The sequence below is a fragment of the Lonchura striata genome, chromosome 2 (assembly GCF_050655825.1).
Source record: "Lonchura striata isolate lonStrDom1 chromosome 2, ASM5065582v1, whole genome shotgun sequence".
NCBI classification, from domain to species: domain Eukaryota; kingdom Metazoa; phylum Chordata; class Aves; order Passeriformes; family Estrildidae; genus Lonchura; species Lonchura striata.
The window spans coordinates 122,493,095-122,507,917 of record NC_140704.1 but is presented as its reverse complement, the minus strand read 5'-3'; the positions used below and the strand labels follow the sequence as shown (position 1 = coordinate 122,507,917).

General features: G+C 42.8%; 1 protein-coding gene across 1 annotated transcript; it reads right to left on the bottom strand.

The window, feature by feature from the left end:
* Positions 1 to 173: 173 nt before the first annotated feature.
* RRS1 (regulator of ribosome synthesis 1) lies at positions 174 to 1,492 on the bottom strand. The gene has a single exon (XM_021555608.3). It carries the CDS (start codon positions 1,388 to 1,390, stop codon positions 302 to 304), a length of 1,089 nt encoding a protein of 362 aa, XP_021411283.1. The 5' UTR covers positions 1,391 to 1,492; the 3' UTR covers positions 174 to 301.
* Between the last annotated feature and the right edge of the window lie 13,331 nt (positions 1,493 to 14,823).

Here is a 14,823-nt window from a genome sequence, read left to right as displayed (position 1 = left end):
GGCAGAGATGCTGCAGGCCAACTGTGAAGCGACACTACCTGTGAAACAAGTCACTGTGACATCCCCAGACTGGAGGGAACTGGTACACCCTTCTCCCTTCACAGGACACCGATTTCCCTTGGATGGAGAACACAGCCCTCCTTGTCTACCAGCTAAAAGCCAAACGCAGGATGTTTTAGAAAGGTCAGAACGCATTTATTGACAGATACGTGTGTGAATAGAGCACCGGGCAGGAGGCTGGCAGTGACAGTCCCTTCCCACGCCTCGGTGGGCATCCTCAGCCCGTGCTGCACACTGTCTCTCACGCCTTCTTTCTCCTGCCCGCGCCGGCACCACCGCCCGCAGCCTTCTGCTGCTGCGGCTGCCGCCGGGCTCCGCTCTTCTTGCCGCTGCGCCCAGGCCGCTGCTGCCGGCGGCCGCGCTTGCCCCGCTTCGACTGCTTCTTGCCCTTGTTGGCAGCGGCCGCCTCGGCTTCCTCCTGCCGCAGCTGCTTGTTGACGGCGCGGGTGATGTCGAGCACCGGCTTCTTGCTGCCCATGTCCCGCAGCAGCTCCAGCTGCCGGCTGCGCTCGGCCGCCAGGTTGCCCAGCAGCGGCTCGAAGCGGCGCTTCTTGCCGCCGCTGCGGGAGGGCGGCTCCGCCGACTCCTTCGGCAGGCGCGGCTGGAAGCGGCCGAGCGAGGCGGTGGAGACGCGAGCGACGCGGGCGACCCGGCGCAGCTCGTCGCGGTCCTGGTGGCCGGTGGGGTGCAGGGGCGCGGCGGGCACGGCGCTCCCGGCGCGGTGGGCTCGGGCCAGGTTGCGCAGCCGGTTCAGCTCGTTGCGCGCCACCCGCTCCCGCTTCTCCCGCCGCAGCCGGGCGAACTGATCCTCCTCGGGGTCGGCGCCCGCCGGCACCTCCGCCAGCCAGGCGCGGGACGGGTCTCCGCCCGCCCGCCGGTAGCCCCAGCGCCGCCGCCACTCCTTGGCCTGCTCGTCCCACACCAGCGAGGTTTTCTTCTTGCGGCGGATGCCCTTCAGCCGCGCGAACTGCTCCCAGCGCGTCGGCGGCCGCGGTTTCGGCGGCGGCTTCTCCCGCGGCAGGCGGAACGTGGGCTCGGGCAGCTGCGCCACCAGCGGGCCCCCGGCGCCGCCGGCGCGCTCGGCCGGCAGCTCCCAGAGCCGGGACACGAGCAGCTGCGTGTTGTCCCGGGCCAGCGCCTGCAGCAGCGCCTCCCGCCGCGGGCCGGCCCCGCGCAGCGCCGCCGCCGGCGGGGGGTTGCGGTCCACGGCCAGCAAATTGCCCAGGTCGTACTCCAGCTCCAGCTCCTTTTCCACCGTGATGCTCCGCCGCTTCTCCGCCTCCTGCTCCTCGGCGGCCGCCAGCACCGCCTCCACCCGCACGGCCGCCATGGCAGCGGCTACACGTGCGAGCGGCGCCGCCGCTGCCCCGGAGCGCGGAAAGCTCCGCCGGGTCAGCGCGCCGGAACCGCCGGGCCCGGAACCGCCGGGCCCTCGGGCGGGACGGGCGCAATGCCCGCCGGGAGATGTAGTCCCGCCGCGCCGGCCCGCCAGAGGGCGCCGCGGCTCCCCGCGGCCTGCCGGAGGAGCCCTGCTTTGCCAGGGAAGCGGCTTATGGACGTGCCCTGCCAGTCACAGAATCAATTGGGCTCGAAAAGCCCTCTGAGGACATCAAGTCCAAGCTGTGACCAAACATCACCATGCCAGCTAGAGCAGGAAACTGAATGCCACGTCCAGTCTTTCATTAAAAAACTTTAGGGACAGTGACTCCACCACCTCCCTAGTCAGCCCATTCCACTGTTTAATCAACCTTTCTGTGAAGAAATTATTTCTAATACTCGAACTGAGCCTCCCCTGGTGCAGTTCAAGGTTATATCACTAGCTGCCTAGCAGAAGAGGCCAAACCCTACCTGGCTACAACCTCCTTTCACCTAGTTGTAGTGAAGGATAAGATCACGCCTGAGCCTCTTCTCCAGGCAAAACAGCCCCAGCTCCCTTGGCCGCTCCTCGTGGGACTTCACCTTCTGGACCCCTCACCTGTGGTACCGATGATCACCAATGATACTGATGAAATCCTCTGTGACCCCCAAGCTGGGGTTGTGTGGGGTTTGGGGTGGCCCCAAATCTGTCTCATGCTGCTACCATGAGTGGTGCTGAGGTGGAACATACGTGGGAAGACTCAGGACATGAAGGGAGGCAAATGCCCAAAGCAGAGTGGTAGGACCATTGTAGGGTCAATGGGGCCCTGCAGATTCCCTTGCCTTTGCCTGCAGTAGGGATGTGCTGTGGCATCCAAGCACCGAGACGGTGACACAGGAACATATTTTTTCCTTTTTTTTAATTTTTTTTTTTTTTTGGTGTGTATGTGTGTGTGTGTTGTTTGTTTATGCGCTTCTTTTACTGATTTTTTTAAAGCATATGATTCTTTCTGATGCTCCTTGCTGTAGAACAGTCCCACTGAGTGCTCTTTCAATTCAAAATTCAAGTGCTGTATTGCAACTCCACCGAGACTGACACAGGTGTTGTGGGTAGATCTCCCTCCAGAGAAGGGAGGGGTGGAACAGCATTTGGGAAGCAGTATCATCTGGCAGATGTCTCAACAGACATAATTATAAGTGAGGTGATTGGGGTGATATGGTGTGCTCCTAAAGGTCAGCTGGGTCACAGATACCTCCATGCTATTTTTAAACAAATGGGCTGCAGAAGAATCCTTTTATAGCTATACAGTGATTTGGCTTGTGTGGCCATGATATTTTGAGCTGATCCCTGGTGCCCTAAAAACAAGCTCATGAGAGCACTTAGCTGTAGTGGAGGGAAATTATGGGTGTTTTTATACAAGGTATAGTTATCTTCTAAGTTATTATTCCATTTTTGCCTTTAGATTAGTTTTGGAGTGATGGAAATTATTCTGAGTGTAGTGCCACAGCAATGTTATTGAAATTAAACAAAACATTGAAGACAAATAGCTGATTCTTAAATTCTAATGGCTAGCATAACACAACTTTGCCACAGTCTAACCAAGAATTTTTTTTCTCCCCAAGTCAGCCGTTTTGAGCATGACTTGTATACTGTGGAGCAACAGAATCCCTATGTATTTAAATCCAAGCTTGTTGGCATGGACTATTTTCTTGTTTACCACAAGATGGCATTGGATAATATTTTGTACCTTCTCTTGGGTAGCTCATACTTTACCCTGGAATTGCAGATAAAATTAATTTTAAAGACAGTTTTTTGAAGAGGTACATGGGCACTATCTAGATTTAGGCATAAATTTGAACTTTTGGACTGCAAGGTTCACCATTTTGGTAGTCTGGTTAATACCTTTACACTGATCCAGGTACCCTCCTCTTTTATCCTTATGCAGATATCTTGGAGTTCTTTTGGTCTGTATTTGTACAAAGTCCAGAATGCATCAGGTGGATGCCTTGGGCTGAGAGGATGTCATCTCTTGCACTTCCAAAGTTGCTTGAACTGTTAATGATTCCCCCTGGAATAGCAGAAGGAGCGCATGTCAGGAATTGATGTTGCTTTACCTGAAAACATGTAGAGGAATCTCAGAAGTAAAAATGACTTTCTGGAAACTGCTGTGTTGATCTAAATTCCAGCCTTTTTATGTATTTCAGGAATCTGCACCTCAGAGCACAACCTTGCTTTTGGTGCTTGCAGTTTGTGATTTCACAGTGTGGTTGAGAAGGTGGTTGTTGGAAGAATATTGGAAAAGATTTATAAACAGAGATTTGTAAATAGTCATGGATATTCTGAGAAACTGTCCCATTCTGAGGAGGGGCTTCTGAGCTGACTGTAGTAACCATAGCCATGCTTTGAGCTTGTACTCCCAGCTTAGAGCTGGGGATTGCAACCAGGTGCATGGCTTCTGTCAAAGGAATAGATGTGTGTGTACTTCTGCAAATCTGGGCTTTCCAAAAGATGAAAGGGTAATACCAATGTTCAGTAATAGAAACAGCTTTTAGGAAATGAATGCTTTTATTATCTCATGTTTAATTCATTATTTTAAAAAGACTCTTCCAGCAATTTTTAAAAGAATGAATTTTTAGAAGTGTTTATTCATTTTGATCATCTCTGTTCTGGGGTTCCTGTGTTCCTTTTGGCATATCAGATATCACATTTCACAGTCTGCCTATGGGTTGTGCTCAGATAGAGGGCTCGGCAACATCTAACTGTGGGCACTTACAGTCTGTAGATAATGAAACAATTTCATCATTGCTCTCCCTTTCCCTGAGGTACTTTATATCTTCAGTATGAACAATAGCAATACATGTCACAGTATGTGCATATATGTGCTTAATGCTTACTGTTTCCTTGCTTTCTTTACTTGGATGTGACCAGGGAGGGTTTGGATTCTCTTGCAAAGTGCAGTTTTATTTTGAGGTGAAGAAGGCTGTAGAGTGTTGGGTCTTTTTTTTTTTTTTAACCACACAAAAAATGTAGCTGCATGAGAAATACAGTAGAGTATAATTTTCAGAAACACTAGTTCAAAAGATTATTTGAAAGCATAATGCAGAATATACGTGATGCACCAAAAGAACTACAACATCAATGTGACATACCATCAGGTTTGTTTTTCTTGTGAGAAAGAATAAAGAATTATCCTACTTAACTTTTATTTTTATACTTTCTGTTCAGCTGGGCTGCAACTTGAGGTTTGTGTTTGATAGGAGCTGCTCTCATGTACAGGATTAATGTCTCACTGTTAGTGATACCATTAACTTAGATTTACTTTTCAAACTTTTGCCAATTACCTCTGGATGGCAGTAGATGTAGTTATAAGATGAGTCAATCAATTCATAAGCCTGCTGTGAGGATTGTTATGAAGAACACTTTTATCAGGCAAACTCAAAGTGATGATAATTTTGGAAAATAGTAGAAAGTGCCCTTAAAATATCCACACTATCTCAGAATAATTCCCTTCCACTGACTTTGTTCAGTACATTTTGAAGTAAAAATCTGTGCTGTAGAATTTTTTTTGTAAAACGGAGAAGTTGTTTGCTCACTGAAGCTATATTAAGTACAACAATTTATGGACCCAATTCTGCTTCCTGATACATTTTTTTAACCCCTGTAACATACATTTAATGCATTTCAGTATGTGTCCTATTTCCTGGGACATATAAGTGCTTTTTCAGACCAAATAGCAAAACACAGGAATGCAAATTTGACTAAACAGACTCTTTCCTAGTTGCTAGTCCATATAATGTAAAAGACCTGTCTGTAAGGAATAAAAAACTTACAAAGATTTAAGGCACCATCTTTTATAAAATGTGTGAGTTGACTTCTGCAGTATAACAAAAATACATCTGGTAGTCAGAGCTTTTCCTATTACAGGAATTATATTACTCATTACAGATAATGGGGCATTCCTTCTCATGGTTTCACCACTGTAAGGCCTTACTAGGAACCTCATAGGGGACATGCTTAATCTTAAGCAAGCTGTGTTGATGGAGATGATATTATCTGTGCTCACACACTTCAAAACATTTCTGGTTGGTTTGTAAATGGGCAGGTTTCATTTTCCTGTCCAAAGATTTCATGTGATTATAGCACAGTGCTGTATTTATGCAAAAAAAACCCAACAAACAAAAAAACCCAAACTGTACAGATGAAAGTCAGGAGGCTGTAGCTCTAGTTGCAAAACCTAAGATTAGGTAGTTGGAATGCAGTTACAAGTGGATAACTAAGCAGAGCTGATTTTTAGTCCAGAAGCCAGAACACAGATAGCTGTTGAGATAGCAGGGAGATTTGGATGACTGCAGGCACTGTGGATAGTGATGGGTAGGCCAGAATCTATTTCCATCATTTGACTGGTTGTAACTGTGTGGTTTCACTGAACTGATTTTGGGTAAACAGAACAAAGCTAAGCTAATTTGAGGCCTTCCCAAGTGCTTGATGCTTATCTTGCTATGCATTAGGGAATCAGACTGAGAACAGATTGTGATGTGGTTTGCTTTTTTTATGAGCTTAACTGTGACCTGATTTTTGTTTGAGAAAGTTTTCTTGTAGCACAGTCTTAATATTAGAAATACCAGCAATGGTGCGCCTTGCTTTTGTTGGGTGTTTTTTAGGATAAGTTAAAGAACAGAATGAGAACTTTATCAGGCAGTGATGGAAAGAATGGCAACATAGTAACACATTCCTGTTCCAGGGTCAGTCCTTCTTATCATCTGTCTAGAGTAGACCTACTTTTTGGCATAAGACTACTTCTACAAGTTAAAAAAAGCCAATAAACACATTTCCTACTTTAGAACAAATCTGTCATGCTCAGAGATTTGTCCTTGATTGAGTCTACACTGTAAACAGAAGAGCAAAACAAGTTCCTCTGTTCTTGGGTTGGGTTGGAATTATCTCCAACACTGGAAGTGAGATGAAACATGTAAGTCTTCATCCATGACATAAAAGATGTGCCACAGTCATTACTGATTTTTTTTGACAGAAGGACACAAGACAAATTAAATGGAGCAAGAGGTTCAATACTATGAATATGAGAGAAGGGTAAATGTATGTCTGCTGGCAATGACTATGCTAGTTCCTATATTCTCTTGCTTTTGTGAGTCATAAATAATACCTGTCCCAGCAGTGGTCTTCTTAGGATGTGTTTTCAAATTCATCCTTTTATGTGCATGTACAGTTACTCCATGCATGTGATTAAACCTATGCAGATAACAGCATTCACATATGCAAGAGATACAAATATTGATTTTGGTAAAGGAAAAAAATATGAGGCCTGATCTTAAAGCAAGACAATACAATGCACTCAGGACCATGATTATTCAGGAATCTTTTGGGGAAATTTGAACCTGAGACTAGCCATAGATCCAAGCATCATTTCATTCACACACCACAACTATTTAATGCACCTCAACTGCCTGAATCTTCTCCCAAACCTTGGTGGATGACATGGAGATGCCTGCTGAAGTCCTGCTTGCCAAAAGTGTCTTCAACACCTCATCACTATTTGGCAGCAAGAAAAAGGCATCACAAACATGGTTTGTAACCTTTTATTCATCAGCAAGGCTGATCTGTCAGGATGGGCTTTTGTCCTCAGTTTTGTGTTTATAGACCATTTTGTTCTTAAAGCTACATTAAAGACTTCAAGGTCTTGCTAATACATTTCCAGTTGATAGCTATTAATGAAATGGGAAAATAGTCTTGGTTTAGATCTTGGTTTAGATCTTTTTGTACACAGATGTAGATCCTTTTGTACGCAGATAACTTTTGCAAGACAAGAATCAACTGTAAACTTCTGTGAGCTTCTACCTAGGATGTATGTTGTGGCTAAGAGTAAATTAGGAGAAATTCTGTTAAACAAATATTATTCATTTTAAATGTCATACAGCCTAGGGCTGTGGCTCTACATCATTGCCAAGTGACGACAGATTTGGTTAAAATAGTTCTTATTTGCTGAAAAAGAAGTCCTAGAGATTAATGTAGTCAATTCACACGTTTCAGGCCATGCTCACAGGATTGCTGAATCAGCATAGCTTCTGCGGTGGGGTGGGAGTGTGAATTCATGGCCAGGCATTTGAGAGGGAACAGTAATCTCTCAAACTGTTTTTTCCCCCCAAGGGAATCAGCCACAGCTTGACTCACAATCAGGGATGGCTTTCCTTGGAGAATCAATCATAGTTTGTACCTATGCAGGCTACCAAAGCTCTTCTTGAAGAAGTCTGTCTTGTAAAGGTGGCTTAACTGCTCTTGTGGCTGCAGAGATCACCCATACCTCTTCCTGTAGCAAGAGTTCACAGCTTGCTGTATTAAGGGAAAATTGCAGCAATTTGCTGTCATCTTATTATAATATACTATAAACTAAACAAGTTGCTGTGTAGACTGCTCAGTCATTCCTGCAAAAGGTTTGGGAACATCTCAGATGGGCGGAGTGGGAATAATTGGACACAGCAATGACGTTTGCCATCACAAGGTAACCTCCCTACTGCTGCTGCTGCTGAATCAGAGCCCTCAGAGCTGGTGCAGGAAATCCCTGTCCTAATCTGCAGTCAGGGCTCTTGAGTCCTTGGAGGGGATAAGACTCTCTGAGCAGCTCAAAGCCTCCCTCATGCTGCCACAAACCTAAATCAGCTATTCTGCACAGTGCATCATTATTCTTTTTGTTTTCTGCAATGTGCCTCTGTTCCTCAGCAACTGCACTACATGATAAGGGACAAAACAGGATAGATTCTCAGTTTCCAGAATTCTACAGGTGCTGTGGTAACTGCTCAATCTGTAATTTTTCTGAGTTACTAAGGAAATTTTAAAGCAGGTCAGGACAATTTTGTGTGTAGCAGTAGTTAAGAGCAATGAAATGAAAATAAATATATATATTCACACAATAAACAAAAGGGACAAAATAGAAGGTTTACTTCTGTAGCCAAGGGTGCATGAATGACTTAATCCACAACACTGTTAACTGTTGGTATAAAATCTGCAGATTTCTCACACAACTTGTGTTCAATCTCTGCTTCTTGGATTACCTGTCAGTGTGAGGTACTGTATGGAAATACAAATGTTTGCTGGGCTGCATTGTTATTCCTTATTGCCTCTTTCTCTATGGCATTTACAGGGCATGTACATTGTATAGCATGTACATTGTCTAGCTGCCCAAATATCCCTGGCTTTGACAAAGGATAACTTTCTTTTCTCTTGAAGGTGATGCTACACCTGCCTCCTCTCTGGGCTTCCAAATACTTGCTTTGCTCCATCCAGAATACACTATCTGGAGTGTCTTGGAGATTCTTTACAAAAACAACCACCTGGACATTTGTTTTCCTCTCATCACTTTCATTCCCTTCTGCTGTTCCTTCTTCTTCACTGCATGAAAGCATATGCAGGATCATAGGATAGTTTGGGCTGGAAGGGACCTTTAGAGTGCACTCAGTCCTTCCTGCCTGCACTGAGCAGTGACATCTTCAATTTCATCTACAAAGCCCCTTAATCCTCCTGTATTTACTTACTTGTCCCTGTAATTGAAGCTGCTCTTGATAGCCTGTGCTCTTCCCTGATCATGCCCATTAGTGTTTCTAATTACTTCTGTGATGCACCAAGATTGAATTCCCATGATCTCTGAGGAAATCTTGCTTCAGCCTGTCTCTGGACTGTTTTGTTGGTGGGCAGAGCAGCCACTTCCAGTGTCCAGGTGTGTCAGAGAGTGAGTTTCTGGCGCAGGTCTACAGAGCACTTTTGGGGACCTGGCAAAGTATTACTAAATTGTGTGAGTAAGGCAGGCTGAACTTTCCTATAATACACTGATATAAATGCTTGATAAGTGTGAATGGTAAGTGTGAGAAACAGGTGTTGATAAGTTTGAGAAAGAGCTGATGGTAAGTCTGGGAAATAGTTGAGTTGTGAATTAAGCCTGTGACTCAACCCTTATTGATGTTACTGGTCAATTACAGGGTCATGGAAAATCCCAGATGTTCATTTGCTGTGGGCAGAGTTATGTATTGGAAAACAGTTGCTTTCCACTCATTTGGTAAGGCCTTTCCTGGGTTTTGTAGCCTACACCAATGAAAATGCAGACATCTACAATCAGAGAGAGTAGATGAAAGAAGAGGAAAGCTACATGGAAAAATACTTCAAAAATGCCTCTTAGAAGATCAGTAGGGAAGAAGAAGGTGAGCAACGTCTATTTAAATAAATGGTTTGAATGATCACAGCTTTTCCTTCATTCCAATTTACTCAAGCTGTGCAATGATCCCACAGTGCAAAATAGCTCTGAGTAAAGCATATTCTCATTATGTTTTTGCTGATTAGAGAAAAAAAAAAAACAACCCAGTAGATGATTTAGGATGGACGGAGAATACTCACAGACTGTGTTCAGGCTATGGATTATCATGATGGAAGCATCTGACACTAAGCCAGTTTTTTAAATAAACTCTCTAAATTCAAGCAATTTGAACAAAAAGAAAAGTAGATGGATACTATCAAACATCTTTTTAGACAAAAAGGCTGTGTTTGGATTGGAAATTGAAAGATTTCTGATCATCATCTCAATGGATTTAGCAGTGGTTTTTAAGGTGGCATGAAATCTCACATACAGGGAAAATGCACTTTGACTGCAGTATTGATTGCTGCCCTCTGGGGCAAAAAATGTATCTTGCTTTTATGCTTTCACATTTAAGTTTGCTTTTTCTGTGTAAATAACACTAGTTCAAAATTGCATACATATAAAAAGAATTTATCCTTGCAAACCTGTTTTCCCGCCTCCCTTCAGCTAGCTGCTTTTGTTCTGCAAGTTAGCCACTTTACAAGTCAGCCCAAGCAGACTGTATTAAGCATGAATTTAAGAACTTTATGAACTGGCGCTTCAATCCTTTCCTTTTAGAAACTCACTATTTTTTTATAAGGAGATTATCTGAGATGTGATCAAACAGGACACAGGCTATGCTTCTGTGTTGGTTTCATTATAAAGTTGGAAAATTCAGCAGATTGTTACATACTTGCTCTTTGCAAAAAGCCCAGATGAACAAACCCCCGAAGTGACTTGAAATACTCCTTTGTTTTGCTGTCTTTCAGGGTGGTGGCAAGACAGCAGTTTTCAAGGAAAAGTTTCCATCACATTATACTTCTGTCTGAAAACAGAGGGGATGATAGAGCTTTTAGGGTCCAGAAAACACATTTTGACATTAAATGTGAAGCACCCTTTTGCTGTAGTAGCGCTAAAAGCACACTAATATGTTACCACTTTAGATAGAGAAGAGCAAAATTTAGTTAGGTTTCCCACATGTTCTGGGCAGTGAGTGGGAGTTTGCCAAGCTAATGAGACATAATGCAAGATGAGAGCTGTTCAGGCAAATCAAAATGCACTGACTGCTACCTTGCTTCATCTCTCAGCTTCATCTTTAGCTAATTTAGGTGGGGAAACCCCTCTTGCTTTTAGCCTCATTCGGGAAGGTACCCAGGCACATGAAGAGTCCTACTGATTTAAGGGTTTGAAGTGAGGTTTGTGTTTAACTGCATGTTTTGAAAGCAAAATTCTCCAGCAGTGTACATCACTGAGCACAAAATCATAAAGCTCTGCATTCTCACCATGATATCAACATGAAGGAGCATAGGTACCAATAGAACATTTGAAAGAGATTGTTGGAGTTATGATATGTTTCAACGTGCACAGCTTTTGGGAAGTGCCTCACATGAATACTTTGTGTATTTGTTCTCAGTGTGAGTCCACTCATGCACCTTATAGAGTTTCTCAGTAAAATTGTTCTCTGCTAACATTATTACAACAGAGTCCTCAAGTAACTGCTGGCCATGTACATCACTTTATAAGAATGAAAAAATACAAAGCCAAATAATATGGAAGAAGAAGTACTCTTGTGACCTTTTTCTGTATGGTACAAACTATTTTTTGAGAGGTTATTTAAATTCATTATGAAAGCTATGTGGGATTTTTTATCCAGGCAGCTTTTACAAACCAAATTCTGTCATTGCTACTGTATAGGTCTACAGCCTGAGCCTTGACAGGTGTAACTCGTTGTTGCCTTGAGTTATATTAGCTCTGCCAGCTACCTGATCCTGCTTTTGTGCACAGCCTCTCAGTGAGACTAATTAGAAGGACACAGATTTTCAGTGTCTGGCCAGAGTTGCTCTGTTTTGTTTGTTTCTGAGGGTACATTTAGGGCACAGTTAGGTACAAAGATGTTTCTAATTGTCTGAGTATCTGCAAGATACGGGTAGGTACCCTTACAGAGTAAAATTAAGCTAAGCTGTTGAAAAGAATGTGGAAGGGGGAAAATATGCAGATACTCCAGACAATTAGTAACTGTTGGAACTCAAAATGTCTCTCAGACATTTTTAGAGGTTCCAGGCCTTGGTCAGAAGCATTTTAGACCCTGACAGACAGCTGGAAACAGCTGTGATTTTGAGTTTGAGCCATGGAATGAGTTACCAACTTTGAAGGTGGAAAAAGCAGACACAAAAGGTTGGATAGTATAGTAAAAGTAGTTACAAAGTAGAGGGGAAATTTTTTTTAGTATTGTACACGGGGGTTTTAGCATTTGTACAGCGGGGTTTTTACTTTGTACATGGGGGTCAGAAGCTCTAAGATGGAGGAAAGTGGGCTGATCCTGTTCTTCCTCCTTCTTCTTCCTTGCCTCCATGTTCTTGGTGATGTTGGCACTCACAGATTGGTTTAGAGTAGAAAAACACTTTGTAATATAGGTAGTAGGTATTGGGAGAAAACTATAAACATGTAATATGTAATATATCATATGAAAGATAGCAGCAGCCCTGGGCAGGGGGAGAGAAGAAGAAGACAGCAAACAGAGAGGATGTCAGGGTGTGTGTGTGCCTCTGCCCAGGCCGCTGACCAAGCAGCTGCAGCCCGAGAACACAATCTGTTAGATAACTAACAATAAACTGTCTTGAGACCAAACAACAAGAGGCTGTGCAGTTTTGCTTTGGAATCACGGGTTGGAGGAGGAATTTCACCACCACATGGGACCCCAGAGCAAGGCTGGGGTTCCCACAAGTAACATCCTTGTAACTTGCATTACATACTCACACAGGCACTGTGAATGATACTTCAGGAAGGCAGCTTTTCCCACCTATTCCCTACACTTTCCTAATATTTTTTTCAGTTTTCCCAAGAGAACACATTGGTGTTTGTGGGCTAGTAGGATTGCATCAAGAATTCAAAAATCATACATTAGCAGCACTGTGAAAGGGAAGAACCTCCAGAAGCTGCATTGATGATAATTGTGCCTCTAAGCCACTCTCATTTGTGGTTGGTTCTCCAGACTTTTTATTCTTTGTGCTGTACCCTGAAAGCTCTCAAATATACCTATATTTTTCTTAGGCTTCGATACCCCAAATAAAAATCAGTAAGATAACTCCCACATCTGGCCAATGAACGTCCTGCCTTCCTTTTAGTACCCTAAAGAGTAAGAATAGTTTGGGTTTGGTTTTTTTTCTCTTTTTCCAGCTCATATTCAGCTCATGAGAGTGTATAACACCATTTTGTGCACAACTGCTGCCTAGTGAGAGGCTGCCCCTTCAGAATGCAATACAATATGCAGTATAATATAGTCCATACTAAATTAAATTGGAAACAATAAGATGAGCATCTCAATAACATATTAACTCCTGCAGTCCAGACCCATATGAGATGACTAAGGCCTCATGGAATGTGACCAGCATTGATTTTCTGATACTGTACTTGCATTGTACAGATGAATAGAAGAATATTGAATGTGTAGATCAAGTGAAGAGCAAAATAGCAAACAGACCGAGTGAACCATCTGAATTCTTCACTCAGAATTGAAACTGGCAGGGAATTGTGAAACTGGCAGAGAAGTGGGAGAAAGGACTGCAAAACTTTGGAACTTTCTAGGGAGCTGCCTAGAAAAGGCAGGGTGAACAATCCCTTTGGCTGCCACAAACAGCAAGTCCTGTAGTGGTGATCAACAATGTTTTTTGTGGAAACCTGAAGTAGACAATAAAGCTCTCTACAAAGACATTTTGAAATGTCAAGAATCCTGCAATTGACAACAGAATGTCACTTGGGAAAAAGCACATCTTGACACCAAAGCAGATGGCAGATGAGACAATTGAGTACTATGGCATATAACTGTACAATAAAGCAAAGTCATATGAATTTGACCAGATAGCAGCCTAATTTTTGACTAATAATTTGTCTTCTAGCATATCACCAGGTGAAAACAGGGTACAGGAAACTCCTCTACCATGAATATATGAGACTGGTGCGACCTAATGAAAAACTGTGCTCTGTTCCTTTTTTATAAATTCAGAATTTGTACTGGAACTGTCTTTCAAGAAAAAGGCCTAAGCTGTCAGAGTTTTGAAAAGTGTATATGAACAAAATACTATATATTCTAACTCTACAAAGCATGTAGCCATTTAAATGTGGAACACTGCTGCTCATCTCATCTAATTAAAATTTTTCTTACCCTGTTTTCCCATTTGTACAGTCTGGTGGATTTAAATGGACTTCTTTGTTTTTCACTTTTGTGTAAATGAAATGGGAATTGTCATCCTGAAACAATAGTGAAAATTTATGTGCAATTCTCTGATTCTCATTTAGTAACACATCACTTTGAACTTCTCTAACTGTGTAACAGAATTGTGAAATAAATGTGAATGCAATCTATATAGTCAATGAGATGCAAAATAGATTATGTATCAGAAAGCATTAAGGCTGAAAATGGCTTTGGTCCTTAGGACCTGAGCATAGATGAATTAATTTCTACTCACATATGCACTCTTATGGTGAGCCAAAATTTAACTGGAGTCCTGAAGGCAGTTAGAATTAGAAATTAGAATATTTGCACACTCAGAAACTAAAAAGAAAAATGAGATCCACCTAGTCCCTCATTAGTTTCCAGGTGTCTTCTTGTTATTTACCTTTATTTTAGCAAATACTTTGTAAAACATGATTAATCTTTGCAGAATACTAAAATGTTATTAGAAACTACCTTATGCTTAATTTGCACAATAATTCATTTATTGGGAAGTATTATAGAGAAGCATTTGACAATAAAGATCTCTAAATATTTAAAATTCAAGTGCTGGAGAGGATCTCATCACATTAGGAAGCAATCAACCATCTTGAGACAGGTTAATAAAAGCATCTCAAACTCATCATCAAAAGGCACTCTTGATTTCCATTATTAGGCACAGGACTCTGAATGATTCATTGATCACATTTTCTCTGTTCAACAAAAATATCATGAGCTGAAAGGTTTCAAGATATGCAATGAGAGGATTTTTTTCCTGCCTCACAACTACATTTGACAGATGACCTTTAGTCTTTCTTTCACATTAGTGAGATATTTAACAAAAATAATGTAGATCCATTT

Coding starts and splice junctions, on each gene's coding strand:
- RRS1 (XM_021555608.3), bottom strand. CDS start 1,390: ATGGCGGCCGTGCGGGTGGAGGCGGTGCTGGCGGCCGCCGAGGAGCAG.